General features: G+C 38.3%; 1 protein-coding gene across 7 annotated transcripts in view; it reads left to right on the top strand.

The window, feature by feature from the left end:
- Positions 1 to 25,489, top strand: part of GTF2IRD1 (GTF2I repeat domain containing 1) — a 272,274-nt gene extending 246,785 nt beyond the window's left edge. For 6 of the 7 annotated variants that reach the window (XM_053707481.1, XM_053707483.1, XM_053707486.1 and 3 more), the window contains 3 exons: positions 9,255 to 9,292; positions 23,153 to 23,298; positions 25,242 to 25,489. In XM_053707481.1, coding sequence (XP_053563456.1) covers positions 9,255 to 9,292; positions 23,153 to 23,298; positions 25,242 to 25,310 — 253 coding nt within the window. In that variant the 3' untranslated portion in view covers positions 25,311 to 25,489. The remainder of the gene's footprint in view (positions 1 to 9,254; positions 9,293 to 23,152; positions 23,299 to 25,241) is intronic. The other variant, XM_053707485.1, reaches the window with a different exon arrangement.
- The last annotated feature ends 650 nt before the right edge of the window (positions 25,490 to 26,139 follow it).

Genomic DNA, 26,139 nt, shown 5'->3' with positions numbered 1-26,139 from the left:
AGCAACGTCCAATTGCATTAAATACATGTTAGGACAAAGAACAGAACAGTGGAACTTTTACAGAAAAGTGAAACATATCAGAATATGAAATATAGCCTAACATTCTTTTAATTTTATTTTATATATATATATATATATATATATATATATATATATATATATATATATATATATACACACATATATATACACATATACCATCGTTGAAAATTGTTGTTCCTGCTTGGGCAGCTGCATTATTGGTTTTCCCTAATGCTATTAAATTGGGACATCAGTAAATGATGTGCACATGCTCAAATTGTTTCTTTTATTAAACATGCAGCTGTTAATTAACCCCTTAGTGACCAGAGCATGTTTCAATTTTCTTACCGTTAAAGACCAGAGCTATTTTTACATTTCTGCTGTGTTTGTGTTTAGCTGTAATTTTCCTCTTACTCATTTAATGTACCCACACATATTATATACCGTTTTTCTCGCCATTACATGGGCTTTCTAAAGATACCATTATTTTCATCATATCATATAATTTACTTTAAAACAAATGATAAAATATGATGAAAAAATTGAAAAAAAAAACACTTTTTTCTAACTTTGACCCCCAAAATCTGTTACACATCTACAACCACCAAAAAACACTGATGCTAAATAGTTTCTAAATTTTGTCCTGAGTTTAGAAATACCCAATGTTTACATTTTCTTTGCTTTTTTTGCAAGTTATAGGGCAATAAATACAAGTAGCACTTTGCTATTTCCAAACCATTTTTTTTCTTCAAAATTAGTGATAGTTATATTGTTACACTGATATCTGTCAGAAATCCCTGAAAAACCCTTCACATGTATATATATTTTTTTAGTAAGTATTGATCTAGGCCCATTTTGGTATATTTCATGCCACCATTTCACCGCCAAAGGCGATCAAAAAAAAAAAGTTAACTTTTTCACAAACTTTAGGTTTCTCACTGAAATGATTTACAAACACCTTGTGAAATTATGGCACAAATGGTTGTAAATGCTTCTCTGGGATCCCCTTTGTTCAGAAATAGCAGACATATATAACTTTGGCATTGCTTTTTGTTATTTAGAAGGCCACTAATTGCCGCTGCGCACCACACCTGTATTATGCCCAGCAGTAAAGGGGTTAATTAGGTAGCTCGTAGGGTTAATTTTAGCTTTAGTGTAGAGATCAAAAATAAGTTTTGTTTTTTTTTTATCTTTTTTTTACATATATTTATAGTTTCTGCAGTGTAGGTTCCCCCTAAACCCTCAACCTCCACAATCCCCCCAAACAGCTCTCTTAACCTCCCCCCTCTTTCTATTTGCGGCCATCTTAGTTACTGGCAGCTGTCTGCCAGTACCCACTGTGCAATAAAATTGGGCTCAGTTTTTAATTTTTTAAATAATCCCATTTTTTCCATAGTGTAGCTGCCCCCCTCAGTACCCCCCTCCCAGATCCCATTCCCAACATTTATCCCCCCTCTTCATCCTTCCCACTCACAAATTGTTTGCTGTAGTTTAAGCGGTCCCTCCCACCCCTTCTCACCCGCCCCTCACACACACACCCCCCTCCTCCCACCCTACTCAAGCTCCCTCCAGTGATGGGCCGCCCTCCCGCCTCCCTCCTATCCCTCCCACGCCAGCAATGATCGGCATCATCGCTGGCCGATTCGTAGAGGGCCACCGAGTGGCCCTCTCTGCATCGGATACTTACCAGAGGGTATTGCACAATGCCTCAATATCAAGTCATTGCTGCAATACCCTAGAAGCGACTGGAAGCGATCACGATTGCTTCCAGCGCTTAAAACCCCTGATGACATACAGGGTACATCCTTGGTCATTAACCGCCCCATTGCACTTACCCGGATCAATATGAATTGTTTTGAGAGGTTGGTCATGGTTAACCTCAAAGACTGTTTATCATGCACACTGGATCCCCACCAATATGCTTACTACCCGAATGGGTCAACGAAAGATGCCATTTCCACAGCACTACACTCTGCCTTGACCCACTTGGACAATAATAACACCTATATAAGGATGCTGTTGATTTCAGTTCAGCATTCAATACTGTCATTCCTGTAAAGCTGGTCGCTAAACTCCACGACCTGGGCATTAACACCTCGCTTTGCAATTGGATTCTGGACTTTTTGACCAACAGACCTCAGTCAGTGAGGTTAGGCAGCCACACCTCCTCTACTTTGACCCTGAACACTGGTGTCCCTCAAGGCTGCGTATTGAGCCCACTATTATACGCTTTCTTTTCTTATGACTATCTGCCTGTGCATGTGTCCAACACCATTATTAAGTTTAAAGATGATACCACCGTGGTGGGTCAGATCAGTAATAATAATGAGTCAGCCTACAGGGAGGAGGTAAAGCACCTGGTGACATAGCGCGCTAAAAACAACTTGACCCTCAACACCAAGAAGACTAAAGAGATCATTGTGGATTACAGAAAGACCAAACGTTGCATACACATGCCCATTTATATAAATGGTTCTGAGGAAGAACGACGTGTGACCAGCTTTACATTTCTGGGAATCCACATCTCTGAAGACCTTTCGTGGACACTGAACACCTCTACCCTGGTGAAGAAGGCACAACAGCGACTCTACTTTCTGAGGAGGCTGAAGAATATTCATCTGTCTCCTTAGATTCTGGTCAATTTTTACCGTTGTACCATTGAGAGTATTCTCACCAACTGTATCACAGTGTGGTACGGTAACTGTACCAACTTTGACCGGAAGGCCCTGCAACGGGTAGTGAAAACTGCCCAGTACATCATCGGTGTTACCTACCATTGAGGATCTCCAGCGCAAACAAGGTCTTCGGAGGGTGCACTGTATCATCAGGAATCCTTCCTATTCCAGCCATGGATTGTTTGCTCTCCTACCATCCGGGAGGCGGTATAGGAGTCTGTATGGCAAGAAAGACAGGCTACGGAATAGCTTATTTCCCAGAGCTGTTACCTTGCTGAACACAAACTCTTAGTGCTTACTTTCAATCCCCCCTATTGACTACTCATACCTAAACTACCTCGGATTATAATTGCTGCTCATTGTTTACAGCACTATTTATCCTACTTGCTGCTCACTATCTGATCTGCACTTTGCACACTTGCACTATGCTGTCAATTTACTATTAGCACATAAGGACTTTCACTGTCTAGACTATTGCTCTTGCACACTTACACCTATATTGTATACATTTAATGTTTTTTAAGCCATTGTTCCCTATCCATATTTACAATACACTGCGTTCTAATCATTGATATTACATTTTACAATGTATGACCATACATCTAGTTTCCCTTAATTTTTGTAACTTCCAATTTGCAAAAATTTTTGCACTTTATACTATTTCTTTATATAAATTTGATTTGCTGCTCACTACCGATTTGCACTATGCACTTTTGCACTATGATGACAATCTACCACTACTGTGTTGACTACTGCTTTTGCACACATCTCACTTATATTGCGCATATCTAACACATTTTAAACTTTATTTACTTATTCATATTTACAATACATTTGTTCTTTAATCATCGATATTACAGTATTTCACAATGTATGTATATACTCTAGCCATTTTTCTTTTTGTAACTACTAATTGCACTAATTCTTGCACCTTATACTATTTCTTGCTATGTCTGGGTTTGATGCTTAATCGCATTTCATTGTCCGTGTTTTTATACTTTGTGCAATGAAAAAAAAATGCTGTTGTAGGAGGGAGACTTTTGCTTGACACAATATGATAATCAATTTGCTTTACTTTTCTTTAGATCATATATTTTTTTCTTTTAATTTACATTCGCCTAGATTACGAGTTTTGAGCCCTAATGGTGAAATTAACGATTATCGTTATAGCTCTGCCATTACAAGTTTTAAAAAAAAGGCTTGTGCAGGCGATATGGGGTTTTTAAGCTCTATACCGCACCAAAAACAAGCGCTGATTTGACGTGCTCGTGCACGCTTTCTCTATAGACATCAATGGGGAGAACAGGTTAGAAAAAGTCTAACACCTGCGATGGCGGAAAGAAAAGCTCCGTAACACAGCCCCATTGATGTCTATGGGGAAAAAGAAAATACGGTTTAAACCTAACACCCTTACATAAACACCCCTAATCTGCTGCCCCGACATGGCCGACAGTTATTAACCCCTAATCTGCCGCTCCCGATATCGTCGCCACCTAAATAAAGGTATTAACCCCTATTCCGCCGCACCCCAATATCACCCACACTATAATAAATATATTAACCCCTATTTCGCTGCTCCCCGACATCGCCGCAACTAAATAAAGCTATTAACCCCTAAACCTCTGGACTCCCACATCACTACCACTAAATAAACCTATTCATCCCTAAACCGCCAGCCCCCCACATCGCAACAACCTAAATTAAACTATTAACCCCTAACCCTAACGTAACCCTAAACCTAACCCTAACCCCCCCTAACTTTAACATAATTAAAATAGAGCTAAATTAAACTTACAATTATTAACTAAATAAACCTATTAACCCCTAAACCGCCAGCCCCCACATCGCAACAATCTAAATTAAACTATATTAACCCCTAAACCTAACCCTAACATAACCCTAACACCCCCTAACTTTAACATAATTAAAATAGAGCTAAATTAAACTTACAATTATTAACTAAATAATACCTATTTAAAACTAAATACATACTTACCTGTGAAATAAAACTTAAGCTAGTTACAATATAACTAGTAGTTATATTGTACCTATCTTAGGTTTTATTTTTATTTCACTGGTAAGTTTGTAATTATTTTTACTAGGTAGACTAGTTAGTAAATAGTTATTAACTATTTAATAACTACCTAGTTAAAATACATACAAAATTACCTGTCAAATAAAACCTAAGCTACCTTACACTAAAACCTAAAATTACAAAAAATAAAAAACCTACCATTACAAAAAAAAAACAACAAACGAAATTATCCCAAAAAAATTAAAAATTATTCCTATTCTAATACCCTTTAAAAAAAAATCCTACGCCAAAATAAAAAAGCCTAATATAAAATAAACTACCAAGGGCCCTTAAAAGGGCCTTTTGTAGGGCATTGCCCTAAGTTATACAGCTCTTTTGCTACAAAAAAAACAAACACCCCCTAAGAGTATACACCCCCCCCCCAAACTACCAAGGGCACCTAAAAGGGCCCTAAAGATAATAGCTATTTTCCTACAAAAGAAAAACAAACAAACAAAAATAATAAAAATTATTCCTATTCTAATACCCATTAAAAAAACACCCCAAAATAAAAAACCTAATATAGAATAAACTACCAATGGCCCTTAAAAGGGCCTTTTGTAGGGCATTGCCCTAAATAAATCAGCTCTGTTTAGGAAAAAAAATTACAAACACCCACTAACATTACAAACCCCCACCCCCCAAACCCACAAAATAAGAAAAACTATCTAAAAAAACCTAAGCTACCCATTGCCCTGAAAAGGGCATTTGGATGAGCATTGCCCTTAAAGGGACAGTATACACTCATTTTCATATAACTGCATGTAATAGACACTACTATAAAGAATGCACAGATACTGATATAAAAATACAGTATAAAACTGTTTAAAAACTTACTTAGACACTCTCAGTTTAGCTCTGTTAAAACGATAGCTGGAAAGCTCACTGCAAGTGGGAAATAACACACTCCCCCTCCCCCTTCTTTTGCATAGGAAAAGACCCTTTACACAAACAGGAGCAAGCTAAGTAGAGGTAGCTGACGGTATTCATATAAAACTTTGGGGCTTGGTTAAGAGTTATTTAAAAATAAGCAAAACTATACATTTTATTAAAAAAAACAACTTTATGGGCTATATAAATAGATCATCTACAAAACATTTATGCAAAGAAAAAATAAGTGCATAATGTCCCTTTAAAAGAGCATTTAGCTCTTTTACTGCCCAAACCCTAATCTAAAAATAACCCACCCAAAAAAAACTTAAAAAAAACCTAACACTAACTCCAAGATGATCCACTTACAGTTTTTGAAGTCCCACTTGTACGATCTTCATCCCGGCGGAAAAGTCCTCATCCAGGCGGCGAGAAGTTTTCATCCAGGCGGCCTCTTCAATCTTCATCCCGGGGCGAAGTCCACATCCAAGTGACGAGAAGTCTTCATCCAGACGGCCTCTTCAATCTTCATCCAGACAGCATCTTTTATCTTGATCCCGGCAACGCAGAGCGGGTCCATCCTGAAGACATCAGGCACGGAGCATCCTCTTCATACGGTCGCTGCCGTACACTGAATCTTCAATGCAAGGTACACGATCCATGATGGCGTCCCTTGCATTCCTATTGGCTGAAAAATTTTAATCAGCCAATAGGAATTAGAGCTGTTAAAATCCTATTGGCTGTTAAAATCAGCCAATGGGATTTAAGCAGCTCTCATTCTATTAGGTTTTTTGGGTGGGTTTTATTTTTAGATTAGGGTTTGGGCATGTTAAAGAGCTAAATACCCTTTTAAGGGCAATGCCCATCCAAATGCCCATTTCAGGGCAATTGGTAGCTTAGGTATTTTTAGATTTAGGTTTTTTATTTTGGGGGGATGGTTGGGTGGTGGGTTATACTGTTGGGGGGGTCTTTGTATTTTTTTTTACAGGTAAAAGAGCTGTTTGACTTAGGGCAATGCCCTACAAAAGGCCCTTTTAAGGGCCATTGATAATTTATTGTAGGCTAGGTTTTTTTTATTTTGTGTGAGCTATTAGGTGTAGTTCTTTTTTATTTTTGATAATTTCGTTTGGTATTTTCCGTAATTTAGTGATTGTTATTTTTTGTAATTTAGTTGTTTTTGTTTTTTTTAGTAATTAGATACTTTGTAATTTTTAGAGTAGTGTAAGGATTTTTTTAATGTGTAGTTTAGTTTATTTAATTGGTAGTTAGTTTAATTTTATTTTAATCATTATATTAGTTTAATTGTTAGTTTAAACTTAGTTTTTTTTAATTTGACAGGTAAGTTTAAGTTTAATTTAAGCTAGAGGAATTGGTATTTTAATATAAAGTTAGGGGGGCGTTTAGGGGTTACTAGTTTAAATTTGTTTATTGCGATGTGGGGGGCTTTTGGTTTAGGGGTTAATAGTTTAATTTATTATATTTCGTTGTGGGGGGGCTTTCAGTTTAGGAGTTAATAGGTTTATTATAGTGGCGGCGGTGTAGGGCTTAATAACTTTAGTATAGTGGGGGCGATGTGGGCAAACAGCAGATTAGGGGTTAATAATATTTAAATAGTGTTTGCGATGCGGGAGGGCCGAAGTTTAGGGGTTAATAACTTTATTATAGTGGTGACGATGTCGGGTAGCATAGGAATAGGGGTTAATAAATTTTATTAGTGGCGGCTATGTCGGGAGCGGCAGAATAGGGGTTATATTAGTTTAATATAGTGTTTGCGATGCGGGAGGGCCCTGGTTTAGGGGTTAATAGGTAGTTTATGGTTGTTAGTATACTTTTTAAAACATTAGTTACGAGTTTTATGTTACAGCTTTGTAGCTGAAAACTCATAACTACTGACTTTACATGGCGGTACAGATCTTGTCGTTTTAGGCTGTAACGCTCGCTTTTTAGCCTGACTGCAAAACTCGTAATACCAGTGCTATGGGAATCCCATGCAAAAACATCATGTTTACGAGTGCGGTACTGACGTTGTGTTACAGGCTAGAAGGCTTACAGTACACCTATACCGACAAGACTTGTAATGGCTGCGGTGCTGTTTTAACGCTGAAAATACCATATTTTCCGCGTTAAAAGACGAACCCACAAATTTGTAATCTAGCTGATTGTTTCTAATGTCAAACTGCCTTATAAGAATTGTTTCATTTTTACTATATCCATTTAACATAAATTTTACATAAATAAATAGTTCAAATTCATGGTATTTTAATTTCTCAAAAAAAAAAGAGCCCATAATGGAGTGAGACAGCAGAATTTTATCAAGGCTTTTATAATAAGATAATGGAAAAGAATAGGGCTAGTGACACCCTATGGAGGTGCGCTAATGATTGCGGCAAAGTATCCAAATCGATCAAGTAGATGGTAGCTCTTCCAAAAGTAAGAAGTCAGATGGATATCCTGTAGAGCAGAAAAAGAGGCGCCACATAGAACAGTATCGCCAAGTTAAATGGAGCATACAATCACCTTTGCCGATACGCTTGCTATACATACTCAGCAAAATAATTAGTGGTGAAGGGTGGTTGAATGGAGGTGGACAAGGGAATAAAAAGTTGTTTCTAATGATTGCTCCTATTAGATCTTGATGATGGATTGTGCTCTTCTTCTTTGGGTTTAGTTCCAACCGTTACCTCAATCCTATGAGGTAAGGTATGCGTTTGAGTAAAGGTGAACAGAATCTGTTTACCAAGAACCAAAAGGACAGCCTGCATCTAGGTTGTTTTCATGTAAACGCTCCTTTTCTAGATCTCCATAGTGTCCCTGCACGAGATTTAGCAAGAGAGGAGTGACGCCCATGCAGGGACACTATGGAGATCTAGAAAAGGAGTGTTTACATGAAAACAACCTAGACGCAGGCTGTCCTTTTGGATCTAATAGGAGCAATCATTAGAAACAACTTTTTATTCCCTTGTCCACCTCCATTCGACCACCCTTCACCACTAATTATTTTGCCAAGTATGTATAGCAAGCGTTTTGGCACAGGTGATTGCGGGGCTCTTCTTACACACCTCCTAATCCGGTCGTGCTGATTGGAACTACTACAGGAAGGCGTTAATATTTTGTTGCCTCTGATTGGTGAGACATATCCATGTGACCAGACTGCGGATATCGCCGATTGAGTCTGTCGGATGACTAAGAGGTCCCGACCTGCTGTTTCTGGCACTACAAGTGCCGCTCCTTATGTGAGTTTTAAATCGTCTGATTGTATGCTCCATTTAACTTGACGATACTGTTCTATGTGGTGACTCTTTTGCTGTTCTACAAGATATCCATATAATAAGATAGGAAGCCATACAAAGGAGGAACATTTATTTAGGTAGAAGGGGGATTTGCTCTTAATAGAGACTGCCCATTTAAAAGTACAGTTGGGAAAATTGCTATTCCGTTCTAAACAGCACTATCACTATCATTGTGTCTGACTACCATTTTTCATTTCACATAAATGCAATTTATATTTGTGTATAGAATTATCCATCCTTAAACTCTTACTTGGACTATAGATTGTGTCTTGTCATTCCATGTCTGATAAATGGAACTAATTATTTACCTTATTCTTAACGCAGGCCTTTTTCTGAAATCTGCACTGAAGTCCCACAAATACGTAAGTGAATTATCTATTTCGAGCTGAATTGTCTAATTTCCTATATTCTATTTAAATGCCATAGTTTTATATATTTTAATCCGGGAAGAAAATAGGGTTGTTGTTTTTTTCTTTATTTTTTTCTTTAATGCACAATCAAATTGTAGTGGAGAACCTGTAATAAAATTTTCAGCTTGGAAATATTTGTAATGGTTTGTTAGCAGGGCTGCCATTAAAAATGTTGGGGCCCCTGACAAAACCATTGATCGGGCCCCCCCACCTTGACCTGTGCAATTTTTAGCCAAATGACTAAAATGTGTGCACTTTATTCAAGTGTAGTGAAACTTGAAAATGTGCAAAAACGAAAAATTTGACTATCCTTTGACAGAGAGCTGCCTTGTATTGGATTATATGGACTTTATGATCTATTTGTATATGTTGGTGATTATTTATGTCAGCTCAAAGTAAGAAGCGCCCCCTATGGGAGTTTGTGTGCATCTGGCACACTTTTCTCTCAGATTTTTTTATATAAACTTGAAAATGTTGTAATTGTAGTAACACAAATACATAGACATACTCACACAGACACCCACAGAAAAAAACTCACACAGACACTCTCAGAAAACACACACAGACACTCACAGAAAACACACACACAGACACTCACACAAAACACACACAGACACTCACAGAAAATACATACACAGACACTCACAGAAAATACACACACAGAGACACACAAGAAAAAACACAGAAAACACACACAAAGAGACTCACAGAAAACACTGTAATCTGATTCACATTTTTTTTTCTGTGTTAAAGGGACACTGAACCCAAATTTTTTATTTAGTCATTCAGATAGAGCATGCAATTTTAAGCAGCTTTCTAATTTACTACTATTATCAATTTTTCTTTGTTCTCTTGCTATCTTTATTTGAAAAAGAAGGCATCTAAGCTAAGGAGCCAGGCACTTTTTGGTTCAGACGCCTGGACAGCACTTGTTTACTGGTAGGTGAATTTATCCATCAATCAACAAGAACAACCCAGGTTGTTCACAAAAAATGGGCCGGCATCTAAACTTACATTCTTGCTTTTTAAATAAAGATACCAAGAGAATGAAGAAAATTTGCTAATAGGAGTAAATTAGAAAGTTGCTTAAAATTGCATGCTCTATCTTAATCATGAAAGAAAAAATGTGGATTCAGGGGGGGCCCTTCTTAGATTCTTGCATCTGGGCCCTGTGGTTTCTAGTTACGCCTCTGTTAAAGGGTGTACAATAGTATTAAAAATGAAATAAAAATTCCTTTAGGTTGCATGTATAATCTGTATTATGACGTGTAAATATTGCCTGTCATAAGATATTTTTTTACCATCCCCTCTCCAAGCAGTCCCATTTTACTAATGCAAATATACAAATATTCCAAAATATAAACTATTCAGAAAATCCAAAACTTTTCTGTGCCCACGCAATTTGGATAAAGGGTTTTTTAGCTGTAAAATATATGTTAGTGTATATGCATCCCTGAACAGTAGAGTCTTTAAGGAGTGCTTGAAAAATTGAAAACTACGGGAGAGTCTTGTGGCGTAAGGCAGAGAGTTCCACAAAATAGGGCCAGTCTGGAGAAGTCTTGTAGACGGGAATGTGAGGTTGTAACAAGAGAGGAGGAGAGAAGGAGGTCATGAGCAGAGTAAAGGAGATGGGAGGGAGAGTATCTGGAGACTAGGTTGGAGATATAGGGTGGGGCAGTGTTATTGAGAGTTTTAAAAGTTAGAGTCAGGATGTTGTGTTTTATTCTGGAGGTTAGAGGAAGCCAGTGAAGGGAATAGCAGAGAGGTGCAGTATATGAGGAGCGACATGTAAGGAAGATCAACCTTGCAGAGGTATTTATTATGGATTGTAAGGGAGATAAACTGCAGATAGGGAGGCCGAAGAAAATGGAGTTTCAATTGTCAAGGCGGGAAATGATAAGAGCGTAGATTAAAGTTTATGTTGTGTGTTGTGTGAGGAAGTGGTGAATTTAGGAGATGTTTTTAAGGTGAAGGCGACCGGAATTGGATAAACTGGACTGGATGTAGGGAGTGAAAGAGATATCTGAGTCAAGTGTGATCCCAAGACATTGAGCATGGTAGGGATTTAAAAAAAAGGGGGGGGGGGATAAGGAGCTTGGTTTTGGAGAAATTTAGCTTAAGGTAGTGAGAGGACATCCAGGATGAAACATTATAGTTCTTTCATCAGGTGGTGAGAGTCCATGATCTATTACTCCTGGGATTTAACTCCTGGCCACTGGAGGAGGCAAAAATTCCTTAAACTCCAAGAGTACTTAATTCTTCACACCTCTGCCAGTCTATTCTATGCCTCCCAGCCAGATTCTTCGTTGAGAAAGGTCCTCAGACTGATTTGAGGCTGATTTTCCCCTCGGAGAGTTGCTACTGAAAGACAGATGTGAGATTGGAGTATGGGGTAGTTAGACAATTACTCCCAGTAAAGGAGTTAGTGACAAGCCTGCTAAGGTGTTGCAGGGACCGATCTCTTAACCTTCTCCTGTTGGGTCATTGATATACTCCACAATTAAATCTTCTTCTGTGATGTACACAACACTGGATGGGCTCTCTACTGGAAACAGTTATTTCTCCTGTTAAGTGTAGTCAGTCCACGGGTCATCCATTACTTATGGGATATTAACTCCTCCCTAACAGGAAGTGCAAGAGGATCACCCAAGCAGAGCTGCTATATAGCTCCTCCCCTCTACGTCACACCCAGTCATTCTCTTGCACCTAACTAATAGATAGGATGTGTGAGAGGAGTGTGGTTATTAAATTTAGTTTTTTATTACTTCAATCAAAAGTTTGTTGTTTTAAACAGCACCGGAGTGTGTTGTTTCTTCTCAGGCAGTATTAGAAGAAGAATCTACCTGAGTTTGTGTATGATCTTAGCGGACGTAACTAAGATCCATTTGCTGTTCTCGGCCATTCTGAGGAGCGAGGTAACTTCAGAACAGGGGACAGCGGGCAGGGTTCACCTGCAAAGAGGTATGTTGCAGTATATTATTTTCTAAGGAATGGAATTGACTGAGAAAATACTGCTAATACCAATATAATGTAAGTACAGCCTTAAATGCAGTAGTAGCAACTGGTATCAGGCTGTTATGTATGTATGTTGGCACTAAAGTATTTCTGGGGAATGGCACTTCACTAAGAAAATACGGTATACATATAACTTATAGCCTTTCTGCAGTGATAGCGACTAGCAACAGGCTTTTATTATTATTTCATATATTTAAAACGTTTACTGGCAGGTTAATCGTTTTTCTCTCTGAGGTACTTGGTGAAAATTTATGGGCATTATTTTCCACTTGGCTGTCGTTTATTTTGAATAAAATCAGTTTACTGGCTTCCCCACTGCTGTATTATGAGTGGGAGGGGCCTATTTTGGCGCTTTTACTATGCATTAAAAATTCAGTCACAGTCTTCCTTATTCTCCCTGCATGATCCAGGACGTCTCTACAGAGCTCAGGGGTCTCCAAAACTAGTTTGAGGGAGGTAATCACTCACAGCAGACCTGTGAGACTGTGCTTTGACTGTGATAAAAACGTATTTATTTGATTTGTCAATCGTTTTTTGGTATTAAGGGGTTAATAATCCATTTGCTAAATTAATGCATTTCATATGAAAAATTGATTGCTATAACTAAACCGGTTCATTGTTATATCAAAGTGACAGTTTTTTTGTGTGCTTCTTAAAGGCACAGTAACGTTTTTTATATTGCTTGTAAATTCATTTGAAAAGTATTTTCCAAGCTTGCTAGTCTAATTGCTAGTTTGTTTAAACATGTCTGACACAGAGGAATCTCTTTGTGCAATATGTTCAAAGGCCAAGGTGGAGCCCAATAGAAATTTATGTACTAATTGCATTGATGCTACTTTAAATAAAAGCCAATCTGTACAAGTTAAGCAAAATTCACCAGAGAACGAGGGGGAAGTTATGCCGACTAACTTGCCTCACGTGTCAGTACCTGCATCTCCCGCTCAGGAGGTGCGTGATATTGTAACGCCAAGTACATCAGGGCGGCCATTACAAATCACTTTACAAGACATGGCTAATGTTATGACTGAAGTTTTATCTACTTAGGGGTAAACAAGACCACTCTGGGGTGAGAACAGAGTGCGCTGATAATGCTAGGGCCATGTCTGATACTGCGTCACAAATTGCAGAACATGAAGACGGAGAGCTTCATTCTGTGGGTGACGGATCTGATCCAAATAAACTGGATTCAGACATTTCAAATTTTAAATTTAAGCTGGAAAACCTCCGTGTATTACTAGGGGAGGTGTTAGCGGCTCTGAATGATTGTAACACGGTTGCAATCCCAGAGAAAATATGTAGGTTGGATAAATATTTTGCGGTACCGACATGTACTGACGTTTTTCCTATACCTAAGAGACTTACTGAAATTGTTACTAAGGAGTGGGATAGACCCGGTGTGCCTTTCTCACCCCCTCCTATATTCAGAAAAATGTTTCCAATAGACGCCACCACACGGGACTTATGGCAAAGGGTCCCTAAGGTGGAGGGAGCAGTTTCTACTTTAGCTAAGCGTACCACTATCCCGGTGGAGGATAGCTGTGCCTTTTCAGATCCAATGGATAAAAAGTTAGAGGGTTACCTTAAGAAAATGTTTGTTCAACAAGGTTTTATATTGCAACCCCTTGCATGCATTGCGCCTGTCACGGCTGCGGCGGCATTTTGGTTTGAGTCTCTGGAAGAGACCCTTGACACAGCTCCATTGGATGAGATTACACACAAGCTTAAAGCCCTTAAGCTAGCTAATTCATTTATTTCTGATGCCGTAGTACACTTAACTAAACTTACGGCTAAGAATTCCGGATTCGCCATTCAGGCGCGCAGAGCGCTGTGGCTAAAATCCTGGTCAGCTGATGTGACTTCTAAATCTAAATTGCTTAACATACCTTTCAAGGGGCAGTCATTATTCGGGCCCGGTTTGAAAGAAATTATCGCTGACATTACGGGAGGTAAGGGCCATGCCCTGCCTCAAGACATAGCCAAACCAAGGGCTAGACAGTCTAATTTTCGTGCCTTTCGTAACTTCAAGGCAGGAGCAGCATCAACTTCCTCTGCTCCAAAACAGGAAGGAACTGTTGCTCGCTACAGACAAGGCTGGAAACCTAACCAGACCTGGAACAAGGGCAAGCAGGCCAGAAAACCTGCTGCTGCCCCTAAGACAGCATGAAGTGAGGACCCCCGATCCGGAAACGGATCTAGTGGGGGGCAGACTTTCTCTCTTCGCCCAGGCTTGGGCAAGAGATGTCCAGGATCCCTGGGCGTTGGAGATCATATCTCAGGGATATCTTCTGGACTTCAAAGCTTCTCCTCCACAAGGGAGATTTCATCTTTCAAGGTTGTCAACAAACCAGATAAAGAAAGAGGCGTTTCTACGCTGTGTACAAGATCTTTTACTAATGGGAGTGATCCATCCGGTTCCGCGGTCGGAACACGGACAAGGGTTTTACTCAAATCTGTTTGTGGTTCCCAAGAAAGAAGGAACCTTCAGACCAATATTGGATTTAAAGATCCTAAACAAATTCCTAAGAGTTCCATCATTCAAAATGGAAACTATTCGGACAATCTTACCCATGATCCAAAGGGGTCAGTACATGACCACAGTGGATTTAAAGGATGCCTACCTTCACATACCGATTCACAAGGATCATTACCGGTATCTAAGGTTTGCCTTCCTAGACAGGCATTACCAGTTTGTAGCTCTTCCCTTCGGGTTAGCTACGGCTCCAAGAATCTTTACAAAGGTTCTGGGTTCTCTTCTGGCGGTACTAAGACCGCGAGGAATATCGGTAGCTCCGTACCTAGACTACATTCTGATACAAGCGTCAAGTTTCCAAACTGCCAAGTCTCATACAGAGTTAGTACTGGCATTTCTAAGGTCACATGGGTGGAAAGTGAACGAAGAAAAGAGTTATCTATTGCCACTCACAAGAGTTCCCTTCTTAGGGACTCTCATAGATTCTGTAGAAATGAAGATTTACCTGACAGAGGACAGGTTAACAAAACTTCTAAATGCTTGCCGGATCCTTCATTCCATTCCACACCCGTCAGTGGCTCAATGCATGGAGGTAATCGGCTTAATGGTAGCGGCAATGGACATAGTACCTTTTGCACGCCTGCATCTCAGACCGCTGCAATTGTGCATGCTAAGTCAGTGGAATGGGGATTACTCAGATTTGTCCCCTATGCTGAATCTGGATCAAGAGACCAGAGATTCTCTTCTGTGGTGGCTTTCTCGGCCACATCTGTCCAGAGGGATGCCCTTCAGCAGGCCAGACTGGACAATTGTAACAACAGACGCCAGCCTACTAGGTTGGGGCGCTGTCTGGAATTCCCTGAAGGCTCAGGGATCATGGACTCAGGAGGAGAATCTCCTTCCAATAAACATTCTGGAATTGAGAGCAGTTCTCAATGCCCTTCTGACTTGGCGTCAGTTAGCAACTCTGAGGTTCATCAGGTTTCAGTCGGACAACATCACGACTGTGGCTTACATCAACCATCAGGGAGGGACAAGGAGTTCCCTAGCGATGATGGAAGTTTCAAAGATAATTCACTGGGCAGAGTCTCACTCTTGCCACCTGTCAGCGATCCACATCCCAGGCGTGGAGAACTGGGAGGCGGATTTCCTAAGTCGCCAGACTTTTCATCCGGGGGAGTGGGAACTTCATCCGGAGGTCTTTGCCCAAATACTTCGACGTTGGGGCAAACCAGATATGGATCTCATGGCGTCTCGCCAGAACGCCAAGCTTCATTGTTACGGGTCCAGATCCAGGGACCCGGGAGCGGTCCTGATAGATGCTCTGACAGCACCTTGGACCTTCAAGATGGCTTATGTGTTTCCACCCTTCCCGATGCTTCCTCGATTGATTGCCAGGATCAAACAGGAGAAAGCATCGGTGATTCTAATAGCGCCTGCGTGACCACGCAGGACCTGGTATGCAGATCTAGTGGACATGTCATCCTGTCCACCTTGGTCGCTGCCTCTGAGACAGGACCTTCTAATTCAGGGTCCTTTCAAACATCAAAACCTAATTTCTCTGAAGCTGACTGCATGGAGATTGAACGCTTGATTTTATCAAAGCGTGGATTTTCGGAGTCAGTAATTGATACCTTAATACAGGCTAGGAAACCTGTTACCAGGAAAATTTACCATAAGATATGGCGTAAATATTTACACTGGTGCGAATCCAAGAGTTACTCATGGAGTAAGGTTAGGATTCCTAGGATATTGTCTTTTCTACAAGAAGGTTTAGAAAAGGGTTTATCTGCAAGTTCTTTAAAGGGACAGATCTCAGCTCTGTCCATCCTTTTACACAAACGTCTGTCAGAAGTTCCAGACGTTCAGGCTTTTTGTCAGGCTTTGGCCAGGATTAAGCCTGTGTTTAAGACTGTTGCTCCACCGTGGAGCTTAAACTTAGTTCTTAACGTTTTACAGGGTGTTCCGTTTGAACCCCTTCATTCCATTGATATCAAGCTGTTATCTTGGAAAGTTCTGTTTTTTAATGGCTATTTCCTCGGCTCGTAGAGTCTCTGAGTTATCGGCCTTACATTGTGATTCTCCTTATCTGATTTTTCATTCAGACAAGGTAGTTCTGCGTACTAAACCTGGGTTCTTACCTAAGGTAGTCACTAACAAGAATATCAATCAAGAGATTGTTGTTCCATCATTGTGCCCTAACCCTTCTTCAAAGAAGGAACGACTTCTGCACAATCTAGACGTAGTCCGTGCCCTGAAATTTTATTTACAGGCAACTAAAGATTTTCGCCAAACTTCTTCCCTGTTTGTCGTTTATTCTGGACAGAGGAGAGGTCAAAAAGCATCTGCTACCTCTCTCTCTTTTTGGCTTCGTAGCATAATACGTTTAGCCTATGAGACTGCTGGACAGCAGCCTCCTGAAAGAATTACAGCTCATTCTACGAGAGCTGTGGCTTCCACGTGGGCCTTTAAGAATGAGGCTTCTGTTGAACAGATTTGCAAGGCTGCAACTTGGTCTTCTCTTCATACTTTTTCCAAATTTTACAAATTTGACACTTTTGCTTCTTCTGAGGCTGTTTTTGGGAGAAAGGTTCTTCAGGCAGTGGTTCCTTCCGTGTAAAGATCCTGCCTGTCCCTCCCGTCATCCGTGTACTTTAGCTTTGGTATTGGTATCCCATAAGTAATGGATGACCCGTGGACTGACTACACTTAACAGGAGAAAACATAATTTATGCTTACCTGATAAATTCCTTTCTCCTGTAGTGTAGTCAGTCCACGGCCCGCCCTGTTTTTTATGGCAGGTCTAAATTTTAAATTATACTCCAGTCACCACTGCACCCTATAGTTTCTCCTTTCTCGTTTGGTTTTCGGTCGAATGACTGGGTGTGACGTAGAGGGGAGGAGCTATATAGCAGCTCTGCTTGGGTGATCCTCTTGCACTTCCTGTTAGGGAGGAGTTAATATCCCATAAGTAATGGATGACCCGTGGACTGACTACACTACAGGAGAAAGGAATTTATCAGGTAAGCATAAATTATGTTTTCTGCAGCTGTGGGTAAGTGTGGTAGAGTGGGTGCGTCTTACGGTGAGTGAACTAATTCATGCACTCACATAGCCCACAGGCTGTTAGCAGGTACATTATATGAGGTACATTATAGCCAGAGGACATTACTTTAAGTAATTTTTATTAGATAATGTTAATATGAGTGTAAGTGTACTTTGTTGTGCAAAACCATTAACTGCAGCTCTTTGAACACGGAAAGCATTGGTGTGTAAAAAGGTGAATGCGTGCGAGCAATCGCGATTTTTCAAGACTTGTAATAGCTGCGCAATGCAATTGATTGCAAAAGACCATATTGCGTGCGAAAAATCAGAACGCGTGACTTGTAATCTTGCCCTAAGAGGGTCCTGCTTTGCCTTTCACTTCCCGGTTCTTACATTTTCAGGACCCTAATTATTATTATATGTTTGTTTGTAATACTAATTATTCTTAGTGGTATTTACTGTTAGTGGAAATCTGTTTATACCTGTTATTTATTATTAAAGATGTAGCATACTGGTACTTTCCCAACTTTGTTATCTCAAGACCCTTTAGAATGATTATTGATTTAGCCAATTTAAATATGTATATTGCAAACATGTAGTTGTAACTTCTCCAGCTCAGCTTTGCAAAATTGGTGTGAATCTTTTTTTTTTTTTTTGCATGCTAACCAAAGTATTTCTGCTTTCGTTTATAAGAGTATCTGTCTTCTCTGTCTGCTCCGTACAATGGAGTGTCTTAGAATTTGCTCAAGGATTTAAAGATTTTGTACGCTCTTGTTTCTGAGATGCTGGCGGCCAAGCCTCCTCCAGGTAATCACAAAAGACTGTGTCTGATACTCAACCAACAGTCAGCTTGTCTAGCAACTCTGAATCTCAAAAGATCATATCAGCTAAACAACTTATTGATTCAGATTCTGACTCCTCAGATGAGTTGTCTGAAGGTAAAATACTTTGATATAATCAGGAGTCAGTCACTGATCGAGATTCTGAATCCTTATTTTTCATGTTCAAGCTTGAACATCTTCACACACTACTAAAATAGGTCTTATGCACTCTATATGTACAGGATTCTAATCCTCAAGCACTTGACTTGATTTTCAAACCGTCTGCTAAGACCTGGGCCCTGAAGCTATTACACAAATAGTAACTAAGGAATGGTTCAAAATAGGTATTTCTTATAATTCAGGTTCAAAATGTAAAAGGATGTTTAGTTTTCCAACTTCTAGTAAAGAGTTTTGGGAAATTTTTCCTAACGTGGATGGGGCTATCTTCACTTCAGCCAATCACACTATTATTCCCCTGGCAGATAATACATCTTTTAAAAACCCTATGGACTGAAAATTGGAGTCCTTTCATAGAAAGTGGGATCATTGTTGAGACCAGCAATCAATATCTCTTGTGTTGCTGTAACTTCTACTCTGTGGCGTTATAATCTATTGGAGGATGATTCCGTAGAGGAAGTTTTTTAACATAAGTGGAAATGTGTAAGATTTGATAATGCTTTTATTTTATTGATATAATCAAGTTTAATACTAAAAATATGGTGTTAGCTGTTTTGACCAGAAGAGTTTTGTGGTTACAGTCATTGTGAACTGACATGGTTTTTAAATCTTGACTACTATCTCCCTCTTCAAGGGAAAATATTTTGTTTGGGTCTGGTCTAGACACCAACATTTTACATTTATCTGGAGGATAGGGAGCCTTTTTTCCCCAGAACAAGAGGTCTAAGGAAAAGAATAGAGCATTCAGCCATTCTTGATTTAGGAACTCTAAACAAGTTTCTCAGGGTTCCTACTTTCAAAATGGAAACTTATTTGGGCTATTCTCCCTCTGATTCAGCAGTGTCATTCTTTGTCCATGATATATTTGAAGGATGCTTACATTCATATACCTATCCACAAAGACCACTTCCAATTTCTAAGGTCTACCTTTCGGACAAACACTTTCAGTGTGTTGTTCTTAGATTTGGACTGGCTACAGCTCCCAGAATTTTTATCAAAGCTCTTGGAACTCTTCTGTCTGTAATAAGGGCTATGGGTATTTCAGGAATCCATACCTAGAAACTATCTAGGTTCAGGCTAATTTACCTTTAGCTGTATATCACTCCAACATGTTGTTGTTTCTTTGCCAGCATGGATGGAGGATCAATGTTTCAAAGAGTTCTCTTTCTTAGGAATCAGGCCACGTTTTGAGGATATCTTAACTGAAACACAGGTGAAATAATTAGCTGATTAGTAAACATGGTTATTTTACCTGCTCTTATCCAAGGTTATCATAAAAACCTGGCCTGTTGGGGAGGCCTGAGGACAGGTTTGAAAACCAGTGATCTAGAGGAACTTACAGTTCCTTAATGATGAAGGTTTCCCTAATTTTGACTTAAGCAGAGAATAATTTGTATACAATTTGCTGCAGTTAATTTCCAGGGGAAATCCGATGGTAAGCAGACTATCGCAATTGCCAATCCCTTCACCCAGGAGAATGGAGTCTTCATCTGGAGGTTTTCAACCAGATTGTAGATTAGTGGGGGTCTACCTGATGGCTTCTCGTTAGAACAACAAAATTCCCAGATATTTAGCAAAATCCATGGAACCTCAGGTAGAGTTTATAAATTCTCTAGCAGCTCCCTGGTCATTATGTCTTGCATACTGATTTTCTCCAACTATTCTTCTGCCAACAGTAGTAGCTTGGATCATGCAAGAGCTCTCATCAGTAATTTTTATTGACCCAGCTTGGGCTCATAGTCCTCCGTGATCTCTTCCATTAGGACATTGCCTATTTTCTTAAGACAACTTTTATTATCAAGATCTCAAGCCTCTCAACTTGAAGGCTTGAAGATTGAATGCCTCATTTTAAAACAAAGAGGATTTTCTGATGCTGTAGTAGAAACCTTAATTCAGTCCAGAAAGCCCATGGCAAGAAAGATTTCTGACAAGATTTGGAAAAAAAAAATTCCTGGTGTGAAGAACAAGTTTTTAGTTGCCTTTCCTTTAGAATTCATAGAATTCTTCATTTTTTAAAAGATAGCTTTGATAAGAGTTTATCTGCTAGTTCTTTAAAGTTCAGATTTCAGTGTTTTCCGTATTATGCTACAGGAAAATTGCTAAATTTCCTGACATTCAGAGCCTTTTTCAAGCTTTAGTCAGGATAATACCAGTGTCTACACAAATTTATCCTACTTGGAAACCTAATATGGCTGTAAGCATTTTGAAGGCCTCTCCATTTAGCCTATGCAAAGTTTCCTGTAATGTATTGTTTCTTTTATCAATTTCATTTGCCAGAAAAGTTTTCTGAATTGACGGCTCTTTCCTGTAAGTCTCTCTGTCTTGTTTTTCACCAGGATAAGGCGGTTTTAAGGACTGCATTTTTCTTTTATCCAAATCTGGTTTCTTTTGATAACATTAATCTGGAACTTGTAGTTCCTTTTCTTTGTCCTAATCCAAAAATTCAAAGGATAGGCTTCTATATAATGTAGATGTAGTGGGAGCTTTAACATGCTTTTTACAAGGTACTAAGGATTTCAGATAATCCTAAAATGTGTTTATACATTTTCCAGGCATACCCGAAGGCCAGAAGGTTCCAGCCATTACTTTAGTTTTTTGGCTAAAACTTTTGATTTTGAAGGCTAACTTGGAAGCAATAAGGTCCCCCCAAAACTGCATTATAGCCGATTCTACTAGATCAGTTTTCCACTTCTTGGGTTTTCAAAAACGAAGCTTCCATTAATTAAATTAGCAAGGCAGCAACATGATCATCAATACATACCTTTTTGTAAAATCTACCACTTTGATGTTTTTGCTTTTTCTGAAGCGGTTGTCCCGCCCAAATTACTTGTGGACTCCACAGCTTGGGTATTAGTTACTAGTAGTAATGGCTCATAGATTCACCACCTTAAGAAAGAAAATGTTTTCTGGCTGCAGTTCTAGATTGTACCTTATTTTCCCTGCTTTGTCCTTTCCTACCTTTCTTGTTCTCCTTTCTTGGCTATAAGTAAGACTAGCATACCAGAGAGGTGTAGAGGATTAAGTATTTTTGGAGTTTTGGGAGTATTTGCCTCCTCCTAGTAGCCAGCAGTTGAATCCCATGAGTAATGGCTCATTTAAAAAAAATGAATTCATTAGAAAAGCATACATTTTGTTTTTGAATTAACCCCTTTGTATAGTGTGTAAGGGAAATGATAATTTACAAGTGTGAGATCAACCTATTGTAATTGAAATCTATCCTGATCACTGCTAAACATTAGGAATACTATTTGTATATAGGCATGATGGGTATATTCAACTTGTTTTTCTCAATGATTATATTGACATATTTTTATATATTTTAAAAAAACCTGTGCAAAAGATCTCGGTTGCCAACAAACAAGGCAGAAGGCAAACAGTTACATCCCAGTAACGAATATGTGATTGTTAATTGAAATCCTGTTTATGGGGACAACAGTACAATCACAAAAATGCTAGTATGAATTAAAAAAAAAAAAAGTTTTCAGAATCTGATTGCTACACATCATTTCTAGATATTGTGGTTGTGATTTCTGTTTTCTTGCTTTTCCTACAGATCTTGTTAACTGTACGGGATATCATGTATTAAATACCTACACAAGTTGTGTCCTGACCACTCCTAATAGACTATACAATAGTGATGAATACAACTTTAATCTAGACCATATGTACAAATATACATCAAATTTCAGAGTGTACTGCACATGTGCAAAACAATAGAATTATGCCTTTAGGTGTTCAATTTAATAAGTGTAAATGGTCTGGAAAACCTGTTGAAAAGTATCAAGGAAATAGACTGTGATCTCTGAGAAAAGTTTGGCTCTATGTAAAAATTAGGCCTTTTTCGGCAAGTTGAAAATGCGTTTTCAGCTCTGAAAAACACACAAAATCTCACAGCTGTGATTACTTTGAAACAAAAAATTCAGAAGACCCAATGAAAACAAATTAGCCAATAGTCTGTGATCAACCCCTTTCTTAGAAATTTTATATATATATATTTTTTTGCGAATACAGAGCAGCCCTAGATACACACCTTGAAATCCAGGTCTAGGTCCCTCTGAAGCTGCTGATCCTCCTCTATCCATTTGTTGAATGACACTCAAAACACTCCATTACATTTATTTACTAAATAGTGATATGGACAAGTTAATTTTAGTGGTTAGTGGTGGACGGTTAAAAAAACACCACATTTATTTTAATAAATTGTGTGCCAGTTCATATGGAAATTGCTACTTCCATATTCCTCAATAAGCCATTTAATTAATTTCATTCTGTTTTCTCACCAAGAAAAAGACGTCACTCCTAAAAGAAAGAGAAAGAGAGTCTCTGAAGGGAATTCTGTATCCTCAGCATCTTCAAATTCCTCTTCATCCTCCTCCTCTTCCTCTTCAAATGTAGAAGCTCTGTCCTCAGCACATCCAATGTCACTAGTGGTATGTATATATAAAATCTACTAAGCTCTGTATTATACTTTATTATATAAGTATACTGATACGCACTGCCTCTTTCTTGTCTATTAGTCCTGATTAATATTCAGGATAGTCTTATCCATAGCGGACTCAATCTCACAATCATTCATTTATTTTGTCCTTATACATTCTGGACCATATTCCAATTCATCAGAATATCCATGTGAAAACATCTTATGACAATCCTTGAAAATTAAGTTAATAGAGGTTTCTCTAGGAACCATATTGGAGGGGGGGAGGTTTATATTAATAAATCTGAATATATATAATACACATATATATGCAGAAATATTGAATAGGTAGTTGTAAAGCAAATCTGCACACAAACCCATATAGGGTTAGAGTACGAGTGGACTGTTATTTAGCGCTCCCGCTTGCTCATTTACTTAGCTAGATGAAGGCTTTTTGCGCACATCAGGTTGCACTCATATTACTAATTGAAATTAAAAAGTTTGCGCCCGAGCATAAGGCAACCACTCACAAAACAATATTGCAACCGTTTTAACTTCTCATCCCATAGACTTCAATGGAAAGCAAAAACTGCATATTGTTTTGATAAGGCTAACATCTAACCATTTCATTCCCTTCATTCCTATCATTAAATGACTAATATATACTTAAATACAAAAGAACTTAAAACCAACTAAACATTCTCCGTAATGCACCATATGTGAATAAAAATCCAAACGTTAGTACAAAAATTTGGTGTTTTAGAGAGATAAGAAAAAAATACATATAATGTACCAAAACATTCAGTCAATGAAATATGAGTTCTTGTCTGTAACCTACATATTTAAAATAGTTCCCTCTTGCAAAGTAATGTGTGTCTGTTTCCGCCTCTGAGGAACTCTTCCAGATAAATCAGGGACAATAGTCATGGTTAAAATGTCTAGCAGTTGATTCATCTTTATTCAATTCTTAATATTCTTTCAGTGTTCTTGAGTTCTGTCTTTTACTTCTCTAGATGTTTCACCCCATACTGTTAAAATTAAAATGTACATTCAGGTAGATATATTGCCCATTTGAATCTACAATTTGCATAAAAAATATATTTTAAAGGTTTCTCCAGTAACTGTGTGTCTAATGGCTATTTCATTACAAGTTTTACAATTACCTGCACAACATCTAAAATTGCATACTGTAGTCAGCCATTTTTTTAAAATACATTTTCAATCACTCACTAAGGGTTAGATTACGAGTGTAACTCAATTTATCGCTCCCGCTTTTAACTTCGCTAGACAGAGGGTTTTTGCACGCATAAAAGGACGAATTTTGAATATAGTGACCATGTTAACGTATTCCCCCATAAACTTAAATGAAGCGTGAAATATTGGGGGGGGTTGAACTAACACCGTTGCTCGTGCGCAAACCCGATCGTGTTTAACCGTGTGCTTACCCAACATAAAATATGAATATTTCACATTCCAATGTTCTTCACATAGAAGAATATGTTTTATTTATTCTTAAATACATATTTCTATATATCTGATGTTTTTTTTTGTAAAATATATATCTATACCAGTCGTAACCTAGTCCTAAACTGGCTAATGGTATTTGGGGTTTTTTAGAAATAAATTAACCATTTTTAGCAATTGTTGCCAAATTCTCAACTCTTTAGATTATGAATGTGTTTCCTAAGGATCTTACAAATACAGAATGTTGAACACCCATGTTGAAAGCTTACTTTGTGCGCTGTTAGCGTGCAAGCAAACAAATCTAATAGCGCGCCACTTGTAATCTAGCCCTGTGTCTTTTAATGTTAAAATATTGTAATTTTTATTTAATCTAAGAAATATAAAAAACAAATATATCTCAAACTCCTAAGTAAAATACTTCTTGTACAACTTGATTATGGTTTTTATTTTGATCTTTTTGATACTAAATGTGTTTGTTTTTCTGTGTTCCAGCAGTGGCCCATGTACATGTTGGACTATGGTGGTGTGAATGTGCAAATTCCTGGTCCTATGAACTACTAGTCATCAATGCACACTTTGGATGCTAAAGGAAATCCTGTAATTTATGTACAAAAATTGTATATTTCAATATGTATTAATGCCTTTTTATTTTATTTTTTTTTTCAATGATTTTTACAGTATGTTCCTGTCATACACAAAGGCCTTTTTAAATAAAATGTGTTGCCTTGTTCTGAACTGAATATTTTGTATTATTTTTTTCCCCTCATATATTTCAGCATGTTAAATATTTAAAGGGCTATGAAACCCAGAAATTCTTTTGTGATGATCAGACAAATCCTACAATTTTTATAAAGTTTCCAAATTACTTTCATTATCAAATTTGCGTAGTTCCCATAAAATTATTTGTTAAAGAGATACCTAGGTAGGTTTCTTATAAACTGCATTGCAGGAAATAGTGTTGTCATCTAGTGCTCTTGCAAATGGATAGCATTCTTGCAAAACTGCTGCCATATAGTGATCCAAGTACGTACACGCTCCTGAGCTTACGTCCCTGACATTCAACAAAAGATACCAAGAGAACAAAGAAAATTTGAAGTAAATTAGAAAGTTGTTGAAAATTGCATGCTCTATCTGAATTATTATTATTTTTTTAATTTCATGACCCTTTAAATATACAAGAACATACTTTTTATCAGTGTGTTCACCGTGATACACAACTCTAGGTGTAATGTTTTTAAATTAACAATATATTTAGAGAAAAATAGCTATTACATTCATCCATATTCATTTTTATAAAGCTCTGGATCAATAATTTCACAAACTAGAGGTAAACCACCTTTCCTAGTAGTGCTTACAATGTGCTTACAAGGATCCTCACAAGCCAAATAAG

This window comes from Bombina bombina, chromosome 3 (genome assembly GCF_027579735.1).
Source record: "Bombina bombina isolate aBomBom1 chromosome 3, aBomBom1.pri, whole genome shotgun sequence".
NCBI lineage: Eukaryota > Metazoa > Chordata > Amphibia > Anura > Bombinatoridae > Bombina > Bombina bombina.
This window is presented reverse-complemented; position numbering and strand designations above follow the sequence as displayed.